Source organism: Ochotona curzoniae, unplaced genomic scaffold (genome assembly GCF_017591425.1).
Source record: "Ochotona curzoniae isolate NIBS_2020 unplaced genomic scaffold, NIBS_Ocur_1.0 contig_1014, whole genome shotgun sequence".
NCBI classification, from domain to species: Eukaryota; Metazoa; Chordata; class Mammalia; order Lagomorpha; family Ochotonidae; genus Ochotona; species Ochotona curzoniae.
Genome location: NW_024464920.1, coordinates 20,102,817 through 20,124,530, shown reverse-complemented (window position 1 = coordinate 20,124,530; position 21,714 = coordinate 20,102,817). Strand labels below are relative to the sequence as shown.

General features: G+C 38.9%; 1 protein-coding gene across 1 annotated transcript in view; it reads left to right on the top strand.

Annotated features, from left to right (window-relative positions):
• ACSS3 (acyl-CoA synthetase short chain family member 3) overlaps positions 1-21,714 on the top strand; it is a 154,235-nt gene that overhangs the window by 34,986 nt on the left and 97,535 nt on the right. Inside the window, exon 3 of the mRNA XM_040989908.1 lies at positions 20,300-20,488. Within this exon, the coding sequence (XP_040845842.1) occupies positions 20,300-20,488 (189 nt within the window). The remainder of the gene's footprint in view (positions 1-20,299; positions 20,489-21,714) is intronic.

The window sequence follows — 21,714 nt, the reverse complement described above, 5'->3', positions numbered from 1 at the left end:
GGAGATAAGAATTCTCTCCAGGTCTTCCACATGGGTGGTAGGGGTGATCCTTTACAGATGATCATTTGCTTTCTTTATTTATGCTTTTTAAGTTGTGTCCCTTTATATATTGTTGTATCAACATCAGAGTTATGAGATTCTTTTTTATTTAACACTGGAATAGATATAAATTGTTTTTTTATTTTACAAATAACTATTTTTAAATTTATCTTTAAATTTGTAATGCATTTACAGAGAGAGAATGAGAGACAGACAGATCTTCCATCTACTTGTCCACTCCCCAAATGGCCACAATGGCTCCCGCAGGGCTGATCCAAAACTGTGAGCTAGGAGTTTCTTCTGGGTCTCCCACATGGGTGCAGGAACTCAACGGTTTGGGGCTATCTCTGCTGCTGTTCCAGTGGGAGCTGGATTGGAAATGGAGCTGCCAGGACTGGAACCACAGAATTGTTGCAAATGCAAGACAAAGAACTGATAAGTTCATGATAAAGGAAGACTCAAGGACCACACTTAGAACAGGATGACAGAGCATGTGGGAGAAGGGGCGGTAGAGTTAGGAATCCCCAGGTTGTCAGCTAATTGAGCTGACTGTTTTGAATCCATTTTTGTAGAGTGACACAGTGGGAACATTTAGTTTGCCAAACTTAGGTTGCATGGCAGGCTACCAGGAAGTGGGGAGGAAATCCCTTGCCTTTAATTTTTGTTTTGAGTAGAAATTGAGGTCCTGCTTTTTTCTAAGAGTCCCAGAGAATTTAATTCTAATAATACTGGAATTTTTATTAATGTTTTCTAATATTTGAAAGGCAGGGTTAGAGAGTGAGAGATCTTTAATCTGCTGATTCATTCCTCATATGTCCACGAAGTCTGAGGTTGGGCTAAAAATTTCAGCTTTTAGAAGAGATTTAGTCTATGATTCAAAACTACTGAATTGTGCTGAAGGTAACGAATTAGCTTGCCACCCTGCTGGCCCTGGAAAAACGTTTCCTATGATTCATCTGTCAATATAATTCCTCTAAGAATTACTTAAAGGAGAAACAAATGAAAAACAATTAAAATAAGGGCAAATTTAATTGATGTACAGATTATAAGGCTTATATGTTATAAAAATATTTATTTATGTCAGCATTGGATTTCGATACCTTTATTGGAGTCTAACAGGCTTTGCACTTGTATTATGTAAAGTTTCATTAGGGAGAATGGTTAATGTTCTTATTTTCTGCTTTTAATTAGCTCATTAATAAGTGTAAAAGATCATTTACATTCCTAGGTTTTGCACAGAAGCCTGTCTGCTAACTTGTCTTGATTTTTCTAATTTTGAGTCTAGGCTCTGAGATTTTGACCTTTGTACTCATTCACTGGTTTCAGGTTAGCCCGACATCCACATGCATAAGGGCATGGTTCTCCCACCCTGCTGACGGCCTCTGATTCCCTAGGCTTCTGGAAAGCTTAAAAAATGAACTGTTCAGAAAGAGAGGGGTATTCCTTTGATTACCTGCTTCTGATTCCTCTGTGACCTTTATTAAGCAGAGAAGACAGAGAAAGAAAGATTTAATAGGCAGTGCCATGGAGAACAAACAAAATGTCCTTTCGTCCATTACCTAATCGCCTGTTTCTATTGGGAATTTATTCTAGATAGGTAAAACTTAATTAAGTTAGTTAATGTGCCTCTTTAGAGAAGCAGTTAATTTTAGGCTGAGTTGTCGTAGTGATTTGGAAGATTTAAAACTTTACAGAATGATTCAGAATGAGAGCTTTGCTAAATAAAAGTGTTGTCATTGATGTAGATGAGAATATTCTGAGGCACTCTTTGCTAAGGCTTTTATTAAAACAATTGTGCTCCTTTCAAGATTTATCACTTATCTAACAAGTTTTTTGCTCTGCATACCAAATCTTGTTAGGAACAAAGGACACTAGATAAATGAGCCTGTTGGCTATTGTCAGGGAGTCAGAAAAAATGTAAATTGGCAATTTCAGTATGGAATGAGGGTGTTTCTTGGCTTCTGTGAGAAACAGGAAAAGGACCAACTCCATCATGGGGAAAGATGGAGTCTCGGTGGCTATGGAAGGGTCAGTGTCTAAAGTTAGCAGAATTGGCTACCTTCTGTTTGAAGTATCTTTTTACCCAGATGTCTTATGGTACATGTTACCCAGATATTGTTTTCTCAATGAGATTATAGCTGACTTTGTTAAATACAAATGTTCTTACCCACATCACTTTATGTCTCCTTTGTCTGCCTCCTTTTTAAATTTAGCTTCTATTCAGTCCTGTTGTTAGGGTTTTACTAACCTGTCATCTTTAGTGTTACTTCCTATCCTTAGAAGTTTTATTAAGGTAGAGGTTCTTTTTTTTTTTTAACTTTTTTTTAAAGATTTAATTTTTTTTTTTATTGGAAAGGCAGATATACAAAGAGGAGGAGAGACAGAGAGGAAGATCTTCTGTCCGATGGTTCACTCCCCAAGTGATTGCAATGGCTGCAGCTGAGCCAATCTGAAGCCAGGAGCCAGGAGCTCTTCCAGGTCTCCCACACGGGTACAGGGTCCGAATGCTTTCGGCTGTCCTCGACTGCTTTCCCAGGCCACAAGCAGGGAGCTGGATGGGAAGTGGAGCTGCCGGGATTAGAACTGGTACCCATATGGGGTCCTGGTGCATGCAAGGCAAGGACTTGAACCACTACACTATCATACCAGGCCCGGTAGAGGTTCTTGTTTTGCTTATAGGACAGTATAGTTATATTTGAAAGGCAAATTTCCCTTTGTTATTCTCCTAACCCCAGATACAGGGAAAAATGATATTAGCGTGGACACAATGGTATTACCCACTTTCACCCTGTAGCCCTTGACCCTTTGTACCCTAATCAACTAAGATTGTTAAAATTAAAAAAAAATAAGGGAGGAAATAAACCAAATAGAGACCAAGACAATGGTACATTAAAAAAATTCATTTATTTTAAATGATCTTACTTAGTTGATTCGGGTACAAAGGGTCAAGGGCTACAGGAAAGTGGGTAATACCATTGTTTCCACACTGATAGAAGTTTTTCCCCTGTGTCTGGGGTCAGGGGAGAAACAAAGGAAAAAGCCCCACCCAGCCTTCCACCCATCCCATGTCTCCGATGTGAGGCACGCTCCAAGGCTCCTTCTCAAGCAGTTTTGATAGTTCAACAGGCCTGAATTGTTGCCAATCTTGCCGTTCCAATTGCGATGAAATCTATTCAGAATCCACTGGCTGACATAGTCTCTTCTTGGTTGGGGTTCTGAGATCAGCAGTTCAGTTGGAGGGATCTCCAAAGAAATTTCATCTGAGATGATCCCAAACCTGATTCTTGTGTGAATTTACCAGTACAAGGTCTGGCACAGCCTGTCGCCTCAATCAGCTTATGCACATGCTGGTCATTGCACTTGCTGGGTCAGTTCTGTTTCCAGCCCTGTCATTCACTTGAACCAATGGATGTTGTAGTCTAGCTTGAACCTACCCACTTCATACTCGCTCCTCATACAAACCAGTGGGAACTGCAGCCTAGTTGGGGCGATTCCCCCTAACCGCCACCAGGCCTGCTCCCTACCGTGGATCCATGCATGCCAGTATGTACCGCAGGCTTGTTCAGTCTGTCTCACTTCCCATTTAGCTCTCATACTTGTCAATGGGCATTGAAGCCTAGTTCATCCCAATCAACATACTATCCAGCCCACACACATACTGCCAGGTGCCTTTCTGTCTACCCACCCCAGCCCCTGTCCTGGTTTTCATGCTCTCCAGTGGGAGTGGTTACAGTGTGGATTCCAGAAGTAGATAACAGACTTTTACTACAGTAAAACTGCATTTTAGTTGATGGAATGTATTATGAATGAAAAGGTAATACATATATGGTTACTTGAGTGAAGAAAAACAACAGATTAGAGAGGAGGACTAAGCACCTTGGGGTGTGTCTTTAGATATATTTATTATGGGAAACTATTTGACACTGAGCAAATTACATTTTAGCATAGTCCCACATAATAGGATAAAAATAAGAATGGACTTGGACCATTGGAAGAGGTCCAGGAGACACGGGATGTGAGAAGGGTGGTGAATGTGAGACTGGGGAGTCAGATCACGTACAAATGTATAGGCCATAGTTGACACCATCTTTTTAAGTATGGTGACAAATTCAAGTTTCATTGAGTTTGAGAGGCTGAGTTACCATGAAAGTGGGAGTGACAGAGAGCTTTCATATACTGATCCATTGACCACCTGGCTGCAGTGGCAAGGGCAGGTCAAGCCGGTAACTTCTGGATCTCCTGTGTGTGTGTGGGGACCCAAGGACTTGGCACAGGTTATCAGAGAGCAGGATTTTAGAGCAGCCAGAACTCAAATTTGTGCTCATACAGGATGCTGGCAATTGCAGCTACCAGCTTAACCCTCTGCAGCACAATTCCAGATGGCAAATCCTAATTTTTTTTTAACTACAATTTTTGTTCAACATGAAGAGGAAAGTTCATGAGAGTGATATGTAGACAGATCTTGAAAGATGGGCAGCAAACGGAGTGTCTGATGGCTGCCAGATAGTAAATTCACTCTCTCAGATTCTGTTACATACTGCATGCATTGTACCAAGAAATTCTAGAAACTACTCCGTATATCCATCTTATCCTGACTCTCTGCTATATCCATTGAATTTAAGAGGTCTTCCCTGTGCTACAACTGGAGAAAGTTTTGCTATTACCGCACTAAATTCAGCTGTTGCATTTGTATTTTTTTTCATCAGGAAAAAAACTACAAAGTTAGCTCACATCAAACCTATCTCACTTTCCTGAAACTGTCATTCAATATATACAATAAATGATATACAACAAGCACCAATTGTGTGTCTGAAGAACACAGAGTAATGTGTGTGTACCTCGAAGACAAACCTGACAGCCTTTCCTGGACTACATTCTCAGTCAGGAGGACTTATTTGAGAAATAATATAAAGTGATTGTAAGAATAAAGGAGGGATACAGCCATCAAAATCAATGAGTAGAATAGAAAAGCAGAGGGTACTGTAAGTTCAAGAACAAAAAATTAACAGGTTTTTTTTTTAAATTTGTTGATTAGCTCCTGCACCTATTACACAGTCAGCAATGTTAGGACAACCGAAGCCACCAACAATGTTCAGTTTCTGATTTTTGATAATTTGCATATGACATTATAAATTCGTTTGACCTTGCATAATTTTCATAATATGTATACAATTTAGATGATTAACATAAATGAAGGCTATTGAGAGGCTGCTGTGATAAAAAATAAAGCTGTGACGATAGAATCATATTTTGAAAATATGAAGCAATTTTCATTTCAGCTGTTTTGAAAGATCAAATTATGGAGAAACAAAGTGATTCTGTGAAATTAGTTGATTTGGCAGTTTTCTACTCACACTTGTGTACTTTATAGAACTACATAATAAAGTAAAACAAATTTGAATGTTTTAATGGGAGATTGCCTTCAATAGTTATTGTCAGGATTATAGATTATGGGAAATAGGATTTTTTTCATGCCAAGCTTAGTGAGAAGCATTTTATTTCCATTACAAGGCTGAATAGTGTTACCTTATATTTCATAGTTCTTAAGGGAAATCTTATATTTGAGCATTTATAATAAACTGGGATTATGATAATCTAACTTTGCTATATTAGGAGTGTTTACATTCAAACACTCTATTAGTAGTGTTTGAATTTTTCTTGTACTCTTTTGGTTGAATCTGGTTGATGTTTTTAAAATAGACCCAAGTGTTGCAATGATTTAACATCCTTGTGCTATTCCTGGAGTATTGCAAAGCTACGGATCAGTAATCCCACAACATTTGGTTGATGTAATGGTCCTGGCTAGAAACCATTATGCTTAGTGAAGTAGTGTCTCCTCAAGGTGCTGACCAATAACCAGCACCCCTGCCATATGAGCTGAACACAGCGAGTTCCTCCAAAGCATACAGCAGGAGAAGAGGGAGAGACGTGGATAATACTGCCCATCCATTCCATCAACCTCATCACCACCTGTAGGAGTCATCTTCCAAAAGTTCGTTGGACACTCATAGTATTAAAAATCATGGAAAGCATTTAAAATTTCTTCACACATTTTTCGTAATGTTTGCAGAAGTGTGTGAGGGCTTGTTGGATTTGAACTTTTAAGTATGCATTTCAGGACATTGGCCTTGTGGAATGACTGGCATTCTATATTGGCATGTTTGTGTGTTGGCTGCTCCACTTGCAACCCAGCTGCTTGCTAATGGCTTGGACAAAGCAACAGAAGATGGCTCAAATCTTTGCCTCTTTGCCATTCATGTGAAAGACCCAGATGGAATTCTGGGATTTGGCCTAGCTCAGCCCTGATCATTGCAGTTGTTTGGGATCCATTTTGTAATAAATGTTAAGATTTCATTTTTTATGGCTAAGTCATATTCCATAGAGTAGATGTACAATAATTTTTTTTTTATTCATTCCTCTATTGGTGTGTGTCTGTGTTGGTCCCATGTCTTCCCTAATATCAATTGTGCTGCAATAATTATAGGGGTTTCAGGTTGTTTCTCAAACTCAGACTTTATTCCATTTGAATATATACTTAACATTTGGATGGCTGAATCACATGATAGATCAATTTTCAGTTTTCTGAGTCTCCATACTGGCTCCCATTGTGGTTATACTAGTTTAGAGTCACACTAACAGTGGTTTAGATTACCTTTCCTCTCACATCCTTTTTCTTTTATACTATGAATTTGGACAATTTTGCATTACAGCTACATTTTTGTACTGTTTTTTTAGTTAGCCATTTGGAAGCCTGTGATCGTAAGTATGTACTAAATGATTTTTCTGATAGTTAATGTGTTTTATTTTAAAATGTACTGAAGTGTGATGTAAGACCTGGAATATTTCCCTTAGACACTCCCAGGAAATACATATGAGTGATCAACTTCAAATTTAACTGTTTAAGAAAAGATCAGTTGAGCTCTAATTGCAATTTGTACTGCATTTTTCCATATGTCTTCTGAATGGTCCTTTTTTGTGGTATTTGTTTTCAGTTTATTCAACAAGCAGCTGAAATTCAGTGTATTAGCAGTGAAAAATGATAAAATCGGTATTCTTGCAGCACTCAGACTTATGGATGGAAGTATAATGAATCAAATTAAAAATTGTCAGACATGTTTGTGTCAGTAAAAAATATTCAAGTGTTGGTGAGGACAGAGAACATTTATTCTACAGGTAATTTTCAAGACTAAAAGGAGAACGCTGTAAGAATAAGCTGAAAAGAAACACATGAGGGACTCAGATTTAAACATGTCCACATTATTCCTAAATGGAAGGTGGAGGAATGCAGAGAATGTGTGTAAACTGGGATTCTTCTAAACAATGTAAAGTTGCTGCTTATCTTTTAAAAGATATACTTATTTTTGCTCAAAAAGCAGATTTAAAGAGAGAAGGAGAGATGGAGGAAGATCTTCCATCTGCTGGTTCACTCCCAAATGGCTACAATGGCTGGACTTAGCCCATCCAAACTAGAAGCCAGGAGCTTCTTTTGGGTCTCCCACCTGGACACTGGGGTCCAAAGACTTGAGCCATCCTGCTCTGCTTTCCCAGTCCATCAGCAAGGAGCTGGATGGGAAGTGCACAGCTGGTTCCCATGTGGGAGGTTGGCACTTGTAGGCAGAGGAGCAACAGCCTATTGGGCCATAGTACCTAACTCAATCTTTGCCTACTCTAATGCAACAGAGCAAGACCACATTTTCAGATGGTTCACATTATAGGAACATTGCCCCATTGAGCAGTCTAATTTTCTAAAATTACTATTTTATTTGGATGGGTTAATGAGTGAAAGAAAGGACTCCTCCATCCACTGGCTGACTCCCCAGAGACCAAATGGCTGGGGCTGAGCCAGGTGGAAGCCAGGAGCCTAGAACTCCATCTGGATCTTTGATGTAGATGACAGAATTACAAGAACTCAAATAATCCTTGTCAGCTTTGTTAGATGAATTAGCAGTCAGAAGAATCAGAAGTGGAGCAGCTTGTGCCCATTTGAAATGCTGTCATTGCAGTCTGTGGCTTACCATATGGTGGCATAGGGCTAGCACCGTAAGCAGTGTAAATTTAAATGGTTTCTTAAATTCCTTTTGTCATTAAAACTTTTTTAAAAAGGGCTGGCATTGTGGGATAGCACATCAAACCATGTGCTGCAATCCTGGCATTCCGTATGGGCGGTGCTGGTTTATGTCCTGGCTCTTGCTCTTTCAATCCAGCTCTCTACTATTGGCCTGGGAAAATAAGTGGAAGTTGGCTCAAGTACTTGGGTCCCTTCTATCTACTTCAACTACCCAGATGAAGCTTCAGGTTTCTGTGGCCTAATCCAGTACCAGCTGTTACAGCCATTTGGGACATGAAAACAGCTCTTGGAAAATCTTTGTGACTTTGCCTCTCTGTCTATAACTGTTTTTCAAATACATGCACACACAGAAAAAGTTTAAAATATCTTTCTAACAAATACTGTGACTCAGCAGTCCCAACACTGGGTATGTGTCTGAGGGCAATCAGTCTGACAGCTGTAATCACATACTTATTTCCTTGCTATTTACAGTAGTCAAGAAGTGGAAGCAGCCTAACTGTCCATCCACTGATGAATACATAAAGAAAACATGGTTCAGATCTACAAGGGTGGGATTCTTTAATCATACAGCACCTGTCTTGCACTTTGCCACTCAGCATCAGTTACTCTTCTGCCTTCCAAAGCCAAGTTGAAACTTCTGACCTTCTTACCCCCGTGTGTAATTACCCTTCATGTCTCAGTTGTTATTCTGTATAAATTCTATACTGAATATTTCTCTAAGTCCTCCAGTGTCACAATCATAGTTCATTCAGCAATCATGGTACTCTTGCAATAAAGAAATTACTTACTTCCAAGAATCTCTTAACATTTCTGATTGTTGCATATGAACGTAATGGGTCTTAACAGGGCTATCTGATATCTGTTGTTGAGGCTTTTCATCTCTTTCTTAATCATCTCACAGCCTGTTTTGCCCATATTTTTCCTGTATTATAGAAGTATTTTTATTTTCTCTGCATAAGTGGCACAGGCCATGAGGGTTAGGAATTTTGGCAGAAGCTGTCAGATGTGTAAAAGCAGAGGAAGCCATAATTACCCTATTAACAGCCAGAATGGAGAGATGCTAAGGGGACAGAGGCAGTCTATGAATTTTTAAATGATGCACTGTTTCCTTGATTATATGGGCTATAGGTATGCTGGGTGTTAATGACAGGCATCTTGTCTGTTCCATGAATAGTTCTTTCAGAATTCTAACTTGCGAGCATGGCCTGAGAGATTGTGATGATCTACCTATAAATCTCAGACTAGGAGAGAAGAGAATATTGGAGTGAACCAATTTTCTGTGAAATATAGTTCAAAACTGAAATTGGTCTTGAAAGCATTTCGATTATTAAAGTTGTGGTTATCTTGAGCTTGAATTGATTGAATTAAATAGTTCTCCACTTTGCTTGTGAATATATAGTCTAAAAGCAGCCAAAAATTGATTAAAGCCCACATGTGGAGAAAATGAAAATGAGAAGATGATTACTGAGTAATGGTTTATTGCTTCATTTGGAGAAAATTGGGAAGAAATATGTCCATAAACATTTTCTAGATCTGCTTTTGAACATCAGTATTTTATAATTTTCTTCCAAAGCATAATATGTATCTTTAAGCATACATTCCTCTATTTTACAAAAATAATAGCTTTTACTCTTGAATAAAAATAGAGTAGTTTTATGAGGCATTAAAAATATACATTACTGTACTCTTTAAAAGACAGTTTCACGTTTGTCCCATTTCAGAACATAGTGATACAGTCTACCATGCCGGAGTTCCCACCTACTCTCCAGTTCCTATCACCTGAGCTTTCTTAGTAACACCACCTCTACTTTTCTTGCTAATTTAATTGAATTTAATTTCTCAGAACTGATTTTTTTTTATTGTATGCTATTGATAAATAGTGCTGTATTTAATAAATGACCACTGTCTTTAAAAGTTACTTACCTGGGAGCTTTTTTTTTGGTCATTTAAAAATGCTTATATGCATAAAAATTCTTTTCCATAAGAGAATATTTTAAAAATCATTTAGGATTTTAAGCAGTTAGAGAATAACTGGCTTTTTCAGATATTTACCTCGATGTTTATTTGACACATGGTCAAAAGAATAAATGACACATTAAAGTAAAAATATCTCTTTAGTGGCTGTCATCATGTGTGTTTGTAAAAGAAAATTTGTGCATGCACCTGAATACACTTAGTCTGCATTAATATTTGATATATAGTATACTCAAAACTAAAACCCAACTATCTTTTTCACAGTATTTTCTAAATTTTAGGAAACTTTCCCCAGATATTAGTATTTTCAATCATTACATTTAATTTTTTTTAATGGCAGAGAGAAGAATGTTGAGATGGAGATAGATTAGCTGTGTACTTAGCTGTCAACTTACAATGGCTGAGGATGGGCCAGGCTGAACCCTGGAATTGGGAAGCCAATCTAGGTGTCATCTGTGGGTGGCAGGGCTGTAGTGCTGGCGCCATCACCTGCTGTGTCTCCAGGTGCCTATTACCTGGAGGCTAGAATCAAGGATTGTGATGTGGCATCTTTTTTTTAAGATTTATTTTTATTGGAAAAGCAGATATATAGAGAGGAAGACCTTCCGTCCGATGATTTACTCCCCAAGTGAATGCAATGGCCAGTGCTGTGCTGATCCGAAGGCAGTAGTCAGGAACTTCATCCAGGCATCCCATGCAGGTGCAGGGTCCCAAGACTTTGGGCCGTCCTCCACTGCTTTCCCAGGCCACAAGCAGGGAGCTGGAAGGGAAGTGGAGTTGCGGGGATTAGAACTGGTGCCCATATGGGATCCCGGTGTGTGCAAGGCGAGGGCTTTAACCGCTAGGCCACCGCACTGGGTCGGTGATGTGGCATCTTAACTGCTGTATTAGATAACCATCACATAATAGACTTTATACTTCATGTCATTGAATGGACCAGAATTGCAATGTAGCATATTGTGGCTTGGAAATGTGCCTTTTCAGTCCTATTTCTTTGATTTGGTTCTGAGGTTGCTCATGACTGCTTTCTACTGCACCTTGAATATCCATGATATAGTTTGATTTTGGTCTAATTTTCCTTAAATGGGCTCATTTGCTTTTTGAGCATTCAGACCTCATGTGTTGCATAAAGACATTTGGTGAATTTTGGCATTTCTTTTATTGATGCCATTTGAATTTACAATAATTTACTACTCTTGAATGAAGATTTCATAGAAAGACTACATGAAATTTTTATCTTTTTAAAATTTTATTTTTAGGAACTTATATAAAAAAGTATATTTCACATTTTTCACAATGAGGATTTACAGGCATAAGGATTCTTCCTTCCCTATGTCCCCCCTTATTCTTTCCTCAAATTACATTAACATGTTTATTCACTTTATAGTAACACCCTTAAATTTCTTATGTATCAAGGTATCATGACATAGCAAGTAGAGGAAAAAGAAAAAAACATAGTGATTGTATTAGTTTTCACAGATAAGAACATATGGTGTTTAGATCTGGGGATCTGGCTCACTTCACTAAGCATAATGGTTTCTAGCTGGGTTAATTTTGCTGCAAATGGTAAGATTTACTTTTTTTTACGACCGAATGGTCTTCCATAGCATTTTTAGCATATTTTCTTTAGCCATCAGTTGATGAGCATCTGGTTTAGTTCCCTATTTTAGCCATTATGAATTGCACTGCTATGAGCATGGGGTTAAATGCCTTTCTTATACAGATTTCATTTTGTTTGGATCTATTCCAGGGGTGGGATGGCTCTATCATATTGTAGGTCTATTTCCACATAGCTAAGCTGTATCTGCACTGCCTTCCATAGAAGAATGCCTCTTTCCCCATGTCCTTGCCACCATTCTTTTGCCTTTGGACTCTGCATGATGGCTGTTCTCACTGGGGATGGGCAGAGGCTCATTGCTGTTTGCATTTCCCTAGTAGCTACAGAACATGAGGATTATTTTATATATCTATTGTCCATCTGAGTTTTACCCTGTGAAAAATGCCTCTTCATGTTCTTTGCCCATTTTTCAACTGGATTGTTTGTTTTGATGTTGTTGAGTCTCTGGAGCTCCTTGTCAAACATGGATATTGGTTCTCTACTTGTTGTGTAGTCTGAAAATATTTTCTTCCATCTTATTGACCTCCTCTGTATTAATGATGTAATCCTATTCACTTTTTGCTTTAGTTGCCTATGCTTTTGATGTTTTTTCCATGAAATCTTTGTTAAACTATGACTTTGTCTTGTAAAGTGCCATTGATGTTTTCTTCTAGTAATTTCATAGTGGCAGGTCATAGATTTAGATCTTTGATCCATTTGGAGTTTGTTTTTTTTTAATAAGGTATAAGACAGGGATGCTGTTTCTTCCATGTGTTTCACCCAGTTTTACCACAGCATTTGTTGAAGAGACTGTCCTTTCTCCTCTCCTTGGAGTTATTTCAGTTAGCTTGTCAAAAATAAGTTGGATATTGATGTGTGGGCTCATTTCTGCTATTTCCATTTGTTACATTGGTCTTTGTTGTCTTTTATGCCAGTCCCAGGCTTTGTTATAACTTCCCTGTAACACATGTGGAAGTCTGGAATTGTAATAACTCCAGGTATGTTGTTGAATATTGCTATTGCTCTTTGGGGCCTTGTGTTTTTGTATTTGTTTTAGCATCTTTTTTTTTTTTTGAGATATAAAAGTAATGTAGTAGTTATTTTGAATTGGGATCCCATGTCCTGGATACTCTTGGTAATATGGACATTTTGATATCAATTCATCAACATGGCAGATTTTTCCATGTTTTGGTGTCTTATTTCTTCCTTTAGTCTTCTGTAGTTTTCATCAAAGAGAGCCCTCCTTCTGTGTGTAGCTCATCCTGCAGTATTAATTCTAGGGCTGATCAGGTGGTAGCAAAATGTTTAAATTTCTGTTTTTGAAATTCTTGTTCTGCATTCGTATAAAAATGAAAGCTTTGCTAGGTATGCGGTTCTGGTTTGGCAGTTTCTTTTAGGCCCTGTGCTATAGCTCTCTGTTCTTTCCTATGATGTAGGGCTTCTGGCGAGGACTCAGCTAAGTCTGATTGGACGTCCTCTCAAGTGTACACATCATTTTCATATGCACATTTAGGAACCTTTGCTTTATGTGTGTGGAAGGTTAGATTATAACATGTCACGGTGAGGAGCGTTTCTGGACATGTCTGGTTGAAGCTCTCTGGTTCCTATACTTGAATACTGCTTGCTTTCTTCAATTGGGAAAGTTTTCAGTTACTGTTCCACCACATAGGCCTTCTAATTCACTCTCTCTTTTCATGCTTTTGGAAACTCCTAAGAAACATTGTTTTTATTGTTTCATGTTTTACATGATTCTTGAAGTTCTGCTTTTATTCAGTTCTTAGTCTTTTTTTTTTTTTTTTTTGTCGGACAGAACTTTCCCCTAAGAATTACATTCTAGCTCAGAGATTCTTCTGCCTTGCCAGCTGTGTTGTTAAGACATACTACTGTGTTTTTCATGTAGCATATTGAATTCTTCATTCCTAATATTTCACTTTGATTTTCCTCATTCAGATCTTGTGTGAGAACATTTTGTATCTGGTATGGTTATTCTTAATTTATTCAGCAGCTTCTCATTGTTTTTTAAGATTTATTTATTTTTATTGGAAAGTCAGATACACAGAGAGGAAGAGAGACAGAGAGGAAGATCTTCCGTCCATTGATCCACTGCCAAAGCGGCTGCAATGGCTGGAGTTTCAGAAGCCAGAAACTAGGAGCTTCTTCCGAGTCTCCCATGAGGGTGCAGGATCCCAAGGCTTTGGGCCGTCCTCAACTGCTTGTCCAGGCCACAAGCAGGGAACTGGTTGGGAAGTGGAGCTGCTGGGACTAGAACAGATGCCCATATGGGATCCTGGGCATGCAAGGCGAGGACCTTAACCACTACGTTATCACGCTGGGCCCCTTCTCATTGTTTTTTAAAAGATTTATTTTTGTTGCAAAGTCGGATGTACAGAGAGAGGAGGAGAGACAGAGAAGAAACAGAGGAAGATCTTCTGTCCACTGATTCATTCCCCAGGTGGCCACAATGGCTGATGCTGAGCTACTCCAAAGCAGGAGCCAGGAGCTTCCTCTGGGTCTCCTACATGGGTGTAGGGTTCCAAGGCTTTGGGCTGTCCTCAACTGCTTTCCCAGGCCACAGACAGGGAGCTGAATGGGAAGTGGGACAGCCAGATTTAGAACTGGTATATATATGGAATTTCGGTGCAAGGAAGGCTTGGACTTTAGCCATTAGGCTACTGTGTTGGGCTCGAAGATGGAAAATTTTTGCATTCCTTAGCGGGAGTCATATTGTCTTCCTCATTCATGTTGCTTGCATACCTCCCTTTATTGTTGCAGATCTGTGGGGGTTCTCTGACGGTTTTATCTTTGAACTGTGTGGGTGGTTTAATGGAATAACTGATCCTTTAGTAGAAATCCAGGGGCATGTGTGAGAGTGGGCCATGTGCTCTGCACAGTGCTCAGTGCGGGTTGAGCATCCAGGGTGATACCCAGGTTAGGCTAGGTGGATCTCCTCTTTTGCCTTCGTGAGGGAGGTAGTGACCATGACTGCCAGTGTAAACATTACCCCCCTTGGTCCTTTCCAGCTGATGTTCCAGGTTATACCATGGTAACTATAGCTGCCCCCATGCAAGAGATCTGTGCAGTTTTCCATGTGTGTTGAGATCCAGTTGTTGGCCATCTCCAGTTGTGCATGCTGTGTGTTGTTGCTAAGCGAGGTGCTCATCCAGGTCATTGTCTCAGCGTGCTTGCAGTTTCAGTGTGGGGTCTCCACTGTTTGGGCACTTCTGAGATAGTGCCCACTAGCTGTTGGTTTAAGCACCCACAATGGCAGGGGCAATAAAGACATATCTTCCACTCCACCCCAGTCCTGACATACTGGGACTTTGTCTCTTCACTGGATTGGCCCCATCTGGTGGTTTCCTAAGTCAGGGACTGTCTCTCCTGACCCCTCTGGCAGTTGTCCCGCCAACTTTTCTCCAGAAGAGTTTTGGAGGTAGGTAGCCACTCTGGCCACTGCCTTGCCTTCCGGGTATCTGCTGCTTCACAGCGTCCTCACATCCTCCGCCGTTTCTCTGCAGAGGAGCTCCGCACCTGTCACCCAGATTGCACTACATCCACCTCTCCCTTGCCAACCCTTCTGAGTCAAAATCAGCATGTCTTTAACCTTGGAACGTCCTCTTTTACTTTTTTATATCAGTGTTTTCATTTTATAACTTGAAAAGTTCATTTTTACGTTTTTCTCAAATTCATTTCATTTGAAGAGAGAGATCCGTCTACTGATTCATTTCCCAATGGTCATAATGGCTGTAGCTGAATTAGTCTGAGTCCAGGATCCAGGATCTTCTGCTGGTTCTCCCACATGGGTCAAGGGCCCAAGCATCTGAGCCATCCTCTGCTACTTTCATGGGCATGCTCTCATCCAAGGGAATGTATCTGAAATGGAGTGATTGGGACTGGAACTGGTGCCCATATGAGATACTGACACCTCAGGCTGTGCCTTTACCTGCTATGCCATGGCACGGTCCCCAAATATTTACTTTTATCTAATGCACCGTGCATGTGTATGTGTGTGTATAATATATATATATATGTGTAAATATACACATGGATATTATATATTGAGCAGACATGTATGACCATTTTACCTATTGTCACTTCAAAAACTTCATCGTTATTATTCATATATGTGATTCCTCCACCCTCTCTGGACCCCAAATGACTATGGTTTGAAGACCAATTATATTTTCTTTGTATTTTCAGATTTGGTTTAGTATAGGGCTCAAAGTATACACTACAAACATTGGATTAATGACTTGTAATTTAAGTGGCCTTAGATTGATACCAAAGTAGGAAGGAATGATAGTTTTCCAAAATTTGTAGTGGGAAGAATCAAACAATGCTGTGTCCTACACATGAATTCTTCTTAAACTGCACTATGTGTTAATGTGTTAGGACACTCCAATTAAGTGGCTTACAGTGGCAAGTAATATTTATACACATTTAAATAAAAGTTATAGATCATTGATTTGGATTGAGCTCATATTAGGCCCAGGAAACCAAATCTTAATGTAGTCGCTGTGGCTGAAGGACCATGTCATCAAGTTGAAACAGAACTCTTTTTTTTTAAAGATTCGTTTTTACTTGAAAGGGAGATAAAGAGCAGAGAAAGATCCTCCATCCACTGGTTCAATCCCTGCAACAGCCAGAGCTGAACCGAACCACAGCTGGGAACTGGGAGCCTGCTCTGAGTTTCCCATGTGAGTTCAGAGGCCCAAGGACTCAGGCCATCCTCCACTGCTCTTGCAGACCACAGGCAGGAAGCTGGATGGGAAGTAGAGCAGTCACAACATGAATGAGCATTTATGGGCTGCTGGCACTTGCAAGTGGAGGATTAGCCTATTTTCAGCCAGAGTGCTTGCGCCAAAACTGAACTCTTACCTGTTCTGAAAATCAGAAAGAGAGTCAATAGCTTAATCTCCAAGCATGCAAGTTTGAGCTAAAACTACCAAATTATAGGTAAATTAAAACATAATAAATAGGTTACTTACCCAATTAATATTCCTTTCACTTAACTTTTACTTCAGTTGAAAAACATGGATTATACTTGATACATTTTTGAAATGTGTTCTCCTTGGATTATAGAAATTATAAATCTGGGCCTACATTGTTGTACAGCAGGTTAAGCTGCTGGCTGAGATGCCATGTTGGAGTAGCAATTCAAGTCCCAGCTACTCTGCTTTCAATCTGGCTCCTTGCTAATGTGGCTGAAACATCAGTGGAAGATGGTCTAAATACCTGGAACCCTGCCACATATGTGGAAGACTGGGATGGAGTTGGCTTAACCCCATCCTGACCAATGCAGCTTTTTGAGGACTGAACCAATGGCTGGAAGATACTTGACTCTGCCTGTGTCACTCTTCCTTTCCGTTAGACCTTTGTGGTAGGACCCAAATATCTCATTACATAAAATACATACCTATTTTTCATATTCCTTGACAATTTTCCATTTGTAGTTGATAAAAAACAGGATGAGCCCACAAATGCTCTATTCATTGTGTATAGTTATCCTCAGAATGGTTTTCTTTGCGTTGGAGGCAAGAATACAAAGTATCCTATTCTTGGGCTCCCATATTATGTAATTCAAATACAATATCAACAAGAAACATATTGAAGTGTTCTCAAGTTCATTCTTTTTTTTCTTGCTGTGAACTGATACCCTAAGCCTAGTTGTTAGAAGGTTCATTCATGTGTTTATTTAGACTTACAAATTACAGTGAAAATTCATATCAGAATGACATTCCCTGAAAGTTACTAGAGAAAGAAAAATCAGTGCCACTATTCATGTCAAAAATCAGACTGTTAGCATGGTTACCATGTTATCAAAGGACTGAGGAAAAGCAGATACAACTAGTAAGGCCAAATGTGCTCCATCTAGTGGTTCCACACAGCTAAAGCAGCCTAGTCTGATTGAAGGCTGGGGTTGACAATTCAAATACCTGCAGAATTCAAGCAGGTATTTGAATGTGGGAACTAAGTGCATGGGAGAAGAGCCAGTTGTTAATTTAGACTTCATAATCTATAGTTATGTATCAAAAGCACACATTAATTACAATAAAAATGCATACATCATGTAGAAAAAATATTTTAAACTTAGTATGGAAAGAAAAGGCAAGCTTTATCCAAATGTTCCCAGTGATGGTGAGTTCTATGGAAAACTATTGAGCTGATCAAATTCAATCATTTCTTTTCATCCAGCAATACAGATTCAGGGCAGTTATTTGGCCTAGAGGTTAAGACTGCTGTCCCACAGCAAAGTACCTGTATTTCATACCCAACTGTTTCTTAATTCCAGCTTCCTTCTAATTTGTACCCTGTGAGGCAGTGGTAAAGTTGGCCTTTACTTGGGAGACCTGGAGTGCACACCTTGCTCCTAACATTGGTCCTGGCCATTGGGAAGTGAACTACCAGATTGAAGATGAATTTCTACACACACACACACACACACACACACACACACAATTTCTACATATGCAATTTATATAATATATAAAATATATATTAAAAGAGCATGGTTTTGTTTCTGTTAATATATATTACATTATATAATATATAATAAACACATACATTGAAAGAACATGGTCTTGAATCTAACTTTTCTGTTATAGCAAAATGTCTGAGTCTAGGTGATTTACCAAAGGAAGAAGTTATATATTTCCCAGTTTGAAGCTGAGGTACAAGTTCACAGTCACATTTGACAGAGCCCAACTGCTGCGCTATAAGATAGTGGATGAACAAATGGGCAAGTGGTTCGTATGAAGGAGATAAAACATGAGGGATGGCTTTGCTTCCAAACTGCTTTTGCAGTAACTAATCCAGTCCCTCAAGAGTGAAAGTCCCTACTGAAGAGAAAGGCATTCACCTCTTAGGAAATGTAGTCCCCGCTCCTCCAGATCCCAGTGCTACACGGTAGTCAAGTTGCATTTAGCATGAGCTCCTTAAGGGACAAACCAGATACAAACCACAGCATCCAGTGTTGTAGGTCTAAAGAAAAATCTAGCAATCTAGATTTGCATATCAAACCTAAATTTAATACGTAGGCTCATTTTTTATTTTAACTTTTAAAATATCTGATTAATATAAAGTTAACAGGTTTAGGTGTTTCCTAAAGTTCTAAGATAACCATCCTTTTCTTCCTTCCTCTTTCCATTAAGTCCCCTAACTTGCTTTGTTCCTTCCATTTATTTTCCCTCTAATTTTTGCAATAACTAGTTGCAGTTTTGAAATACCTGAGTATTGCCTGTCTTTGGCTTCAGACTCCAACTCTTTGGTAAAGCAGACTGTGACAGACAGTGGATGCCTCTCAAGTAGTTGAATTCCTGATACCCACAAGATGGATTCCAAGTCCCCTGCTTTAGCCTTGCTGTTGCAAGCACTTGGCGAGTAAACCAGTGGATGTGAGCTTTTTCTCTCTACTTATCACTACTATCTCAACTATCTAGTCAATAAAAATTCATAACATTCATAAAACATTATGAAGAAAGAAACATGCTTTGTTCTTTGAAGTGCTTACTGAAAACGAAAACATTTTCGTATTTTTGACTTAAGAGCTTAGGAAGTCATGTTCAATAAATAATAAGTGTAAAAAGCAATAAAGAAGCAATAATTGGCTTAAAACAAGGAAAGAACAAAGAATGTAAGACCCTAAGTCTTGAGATGCTATCTAAGTATACCATGTACTGTATCTATGATTGAGTGTTAACCACCGATTAGCTTTCAGTTTTAGTTACATTATGTTAAAAATGAGAATACTTCAGTCTTGGAAATGTATGTTATGAAAATACCGTGTGTAGATTTAAAATATTTTGCATTAAAATTTTATTTTCTGTCATCTAGTTTATAAATATATATGCTGGAGCTGTAAGGTCACAGAATGAGGAAGAGAGGAAGGAAGAAAGGAATTTCCCCATTTGTTTGTTTCACCCCCCTCCCCCCATTTGCTTAAACAGGAGGGAATGCTGCGCCAGGAGGAAGCCAGGAGCCAGGAACTGCATCCAGGTCTACCATGTGGTTGGAAGGAGGGACGCATGTATTTGAACCATTGTCTGCTGGCTTCCGGCGTGGCTTAGCAGGAGAGTAGCTGAGACGTGAATAGCACTCTGGTCTCCTAAAAGGTGCTTTCACTTGCTTTGCTCTGGTTCCTACTTTTCCATGACATCTTTGACCTCCCATGATAACATTGTACAGGACGTTTTGTTTTCCATATGTTATCACAATATGCTTTCTTTCTTCATATAGTCTTGTTTCCTTAAACATGTATACACATACATAGACACATATAAACATATTTATACATATATTATAACACTTATTTTCACTTGACATATTTACTGTTTAGAAAATTAGAGAACCAGTGTGCATCTTTGTTTTTAATGTTGTGTTTTCACTCAGTACACAATGTGTGATACATTATAGTCATCTAGTAGATACATTATGAAAGGAAGGTTAAGCAAATTTAAGGCATGAAATTCTTAGGAAAGTTGCCATCCAGTTCCATAATTCAAATCGAGTGTTTTTCAGGCCTCTTTTATCCAAGGAGGTGATTGTCTTGTAGATGTCACACCTCACCTAGAGGTTTACTGAAATAACATCAAGAGCACTTAGATGATTTACTGATTTTATTACAGGTCTCTAAACTGGCTGGTGTGTTAGCCAAGCATGGCATCAAAAAAGGTGACACTGTGGTGATCTACATGCCCATGATCCCGCAAGCCATGTATGCCATGCTGGCCTGTGCCAGGCTAGGAGCCATTCACAGTCTCATTTTTGGAGGATTTGCTTCCAAAGAACTAAGTAGTCGTATCGATCATGCAAAGGTAAGTGTTTTATTTGGAGAAAGTCAAGTTACAGCTGTATATTTTAGTCATATTCAGCTATGCATGAATTGTTCAAGAACTATATTGTTAAATCTGTGTTTCAAATAGGGTACTTAAAATTTGTTTTTCTTCAGTGTATATTTATTAAACATTTATTTTTAAGCCTGTCCTGTGTGAAATGCATCTTGCTGTATGATTTGAGAAATTTATAATATGAGACGTGCAGTTTTAAGTTAGCTTTTTGAATGTATGTGTATAGAAAGTATGTAAGACAAATAATAACTAAAAGATTCTTTCAGTATAGTTATTAAATTCCCTCAATGTGCCTGGCACTGTGTTTGGAACTGGATAATAACTAGTCTGATAGCTAGTTTTATAATATATACATTTCTAAGGATAGAGAAATAACCCAGTAGCTGAGAGGAGGTGACCTAGAGGAGACAGCATGAAGTACTCAAATAAGCAGCATTAATTCTACAGTGAAATATCATTGAGATATTTAATACATTGGCAGAGACTCTGCCACACAGCACTCATTTGAAAGATGGTAGCAATTATCATTGTTTTTTAGTTGTATTAATTTAGCAGGGGTCAGCGAGAATTTTCCCATAAAAGACCATATAGTAAATATTTCAGGCATTGTGAATACATGGTCTCAGTTGTAAGTGCTTAACAATGCCATTGTAGAAGGAGGGTTATCCTAGACAAAACACACACACACACACACACACACACACACACACACACACACACACAAAACAGGGGCGGGGGTAGGAGGAATTGCTGTGTCCCAACTGCATGTTGCAGTTACAGGGTATTTGGTAGGGTCTGGCTCCCTACCATAATTTGAAATCCCCACCTTTATAGGAGGGAGCACTTTCTTTCACTTTAGGTGAATGCAGAGGGCTTTCAGAAGAAAGTATAATTTGAATTGGAGTTCTGGCTACTATTGAGCTGGTTGTAGAATTATATACTGGGAAATGAAGAAAAGAGAAGTAGTGTGTGAGCCAAGCATCAGAGACAGGAAATGGTGATGTTCATTTGAGAAGATTATGAGTGGATTGTCATATATTTGAGCATACATGTGCATTTGACTGCTTTTTTAAAAAGATTTATTTATTTATTGGAAAGTCAGATATACAGAGAGGAGGAGAGACTGAGAGGAAGATCTTCTGTCCGATGGTTCCCTCCTCAAGTGAGTGCAATGGCTGATGCTATGCCAATCA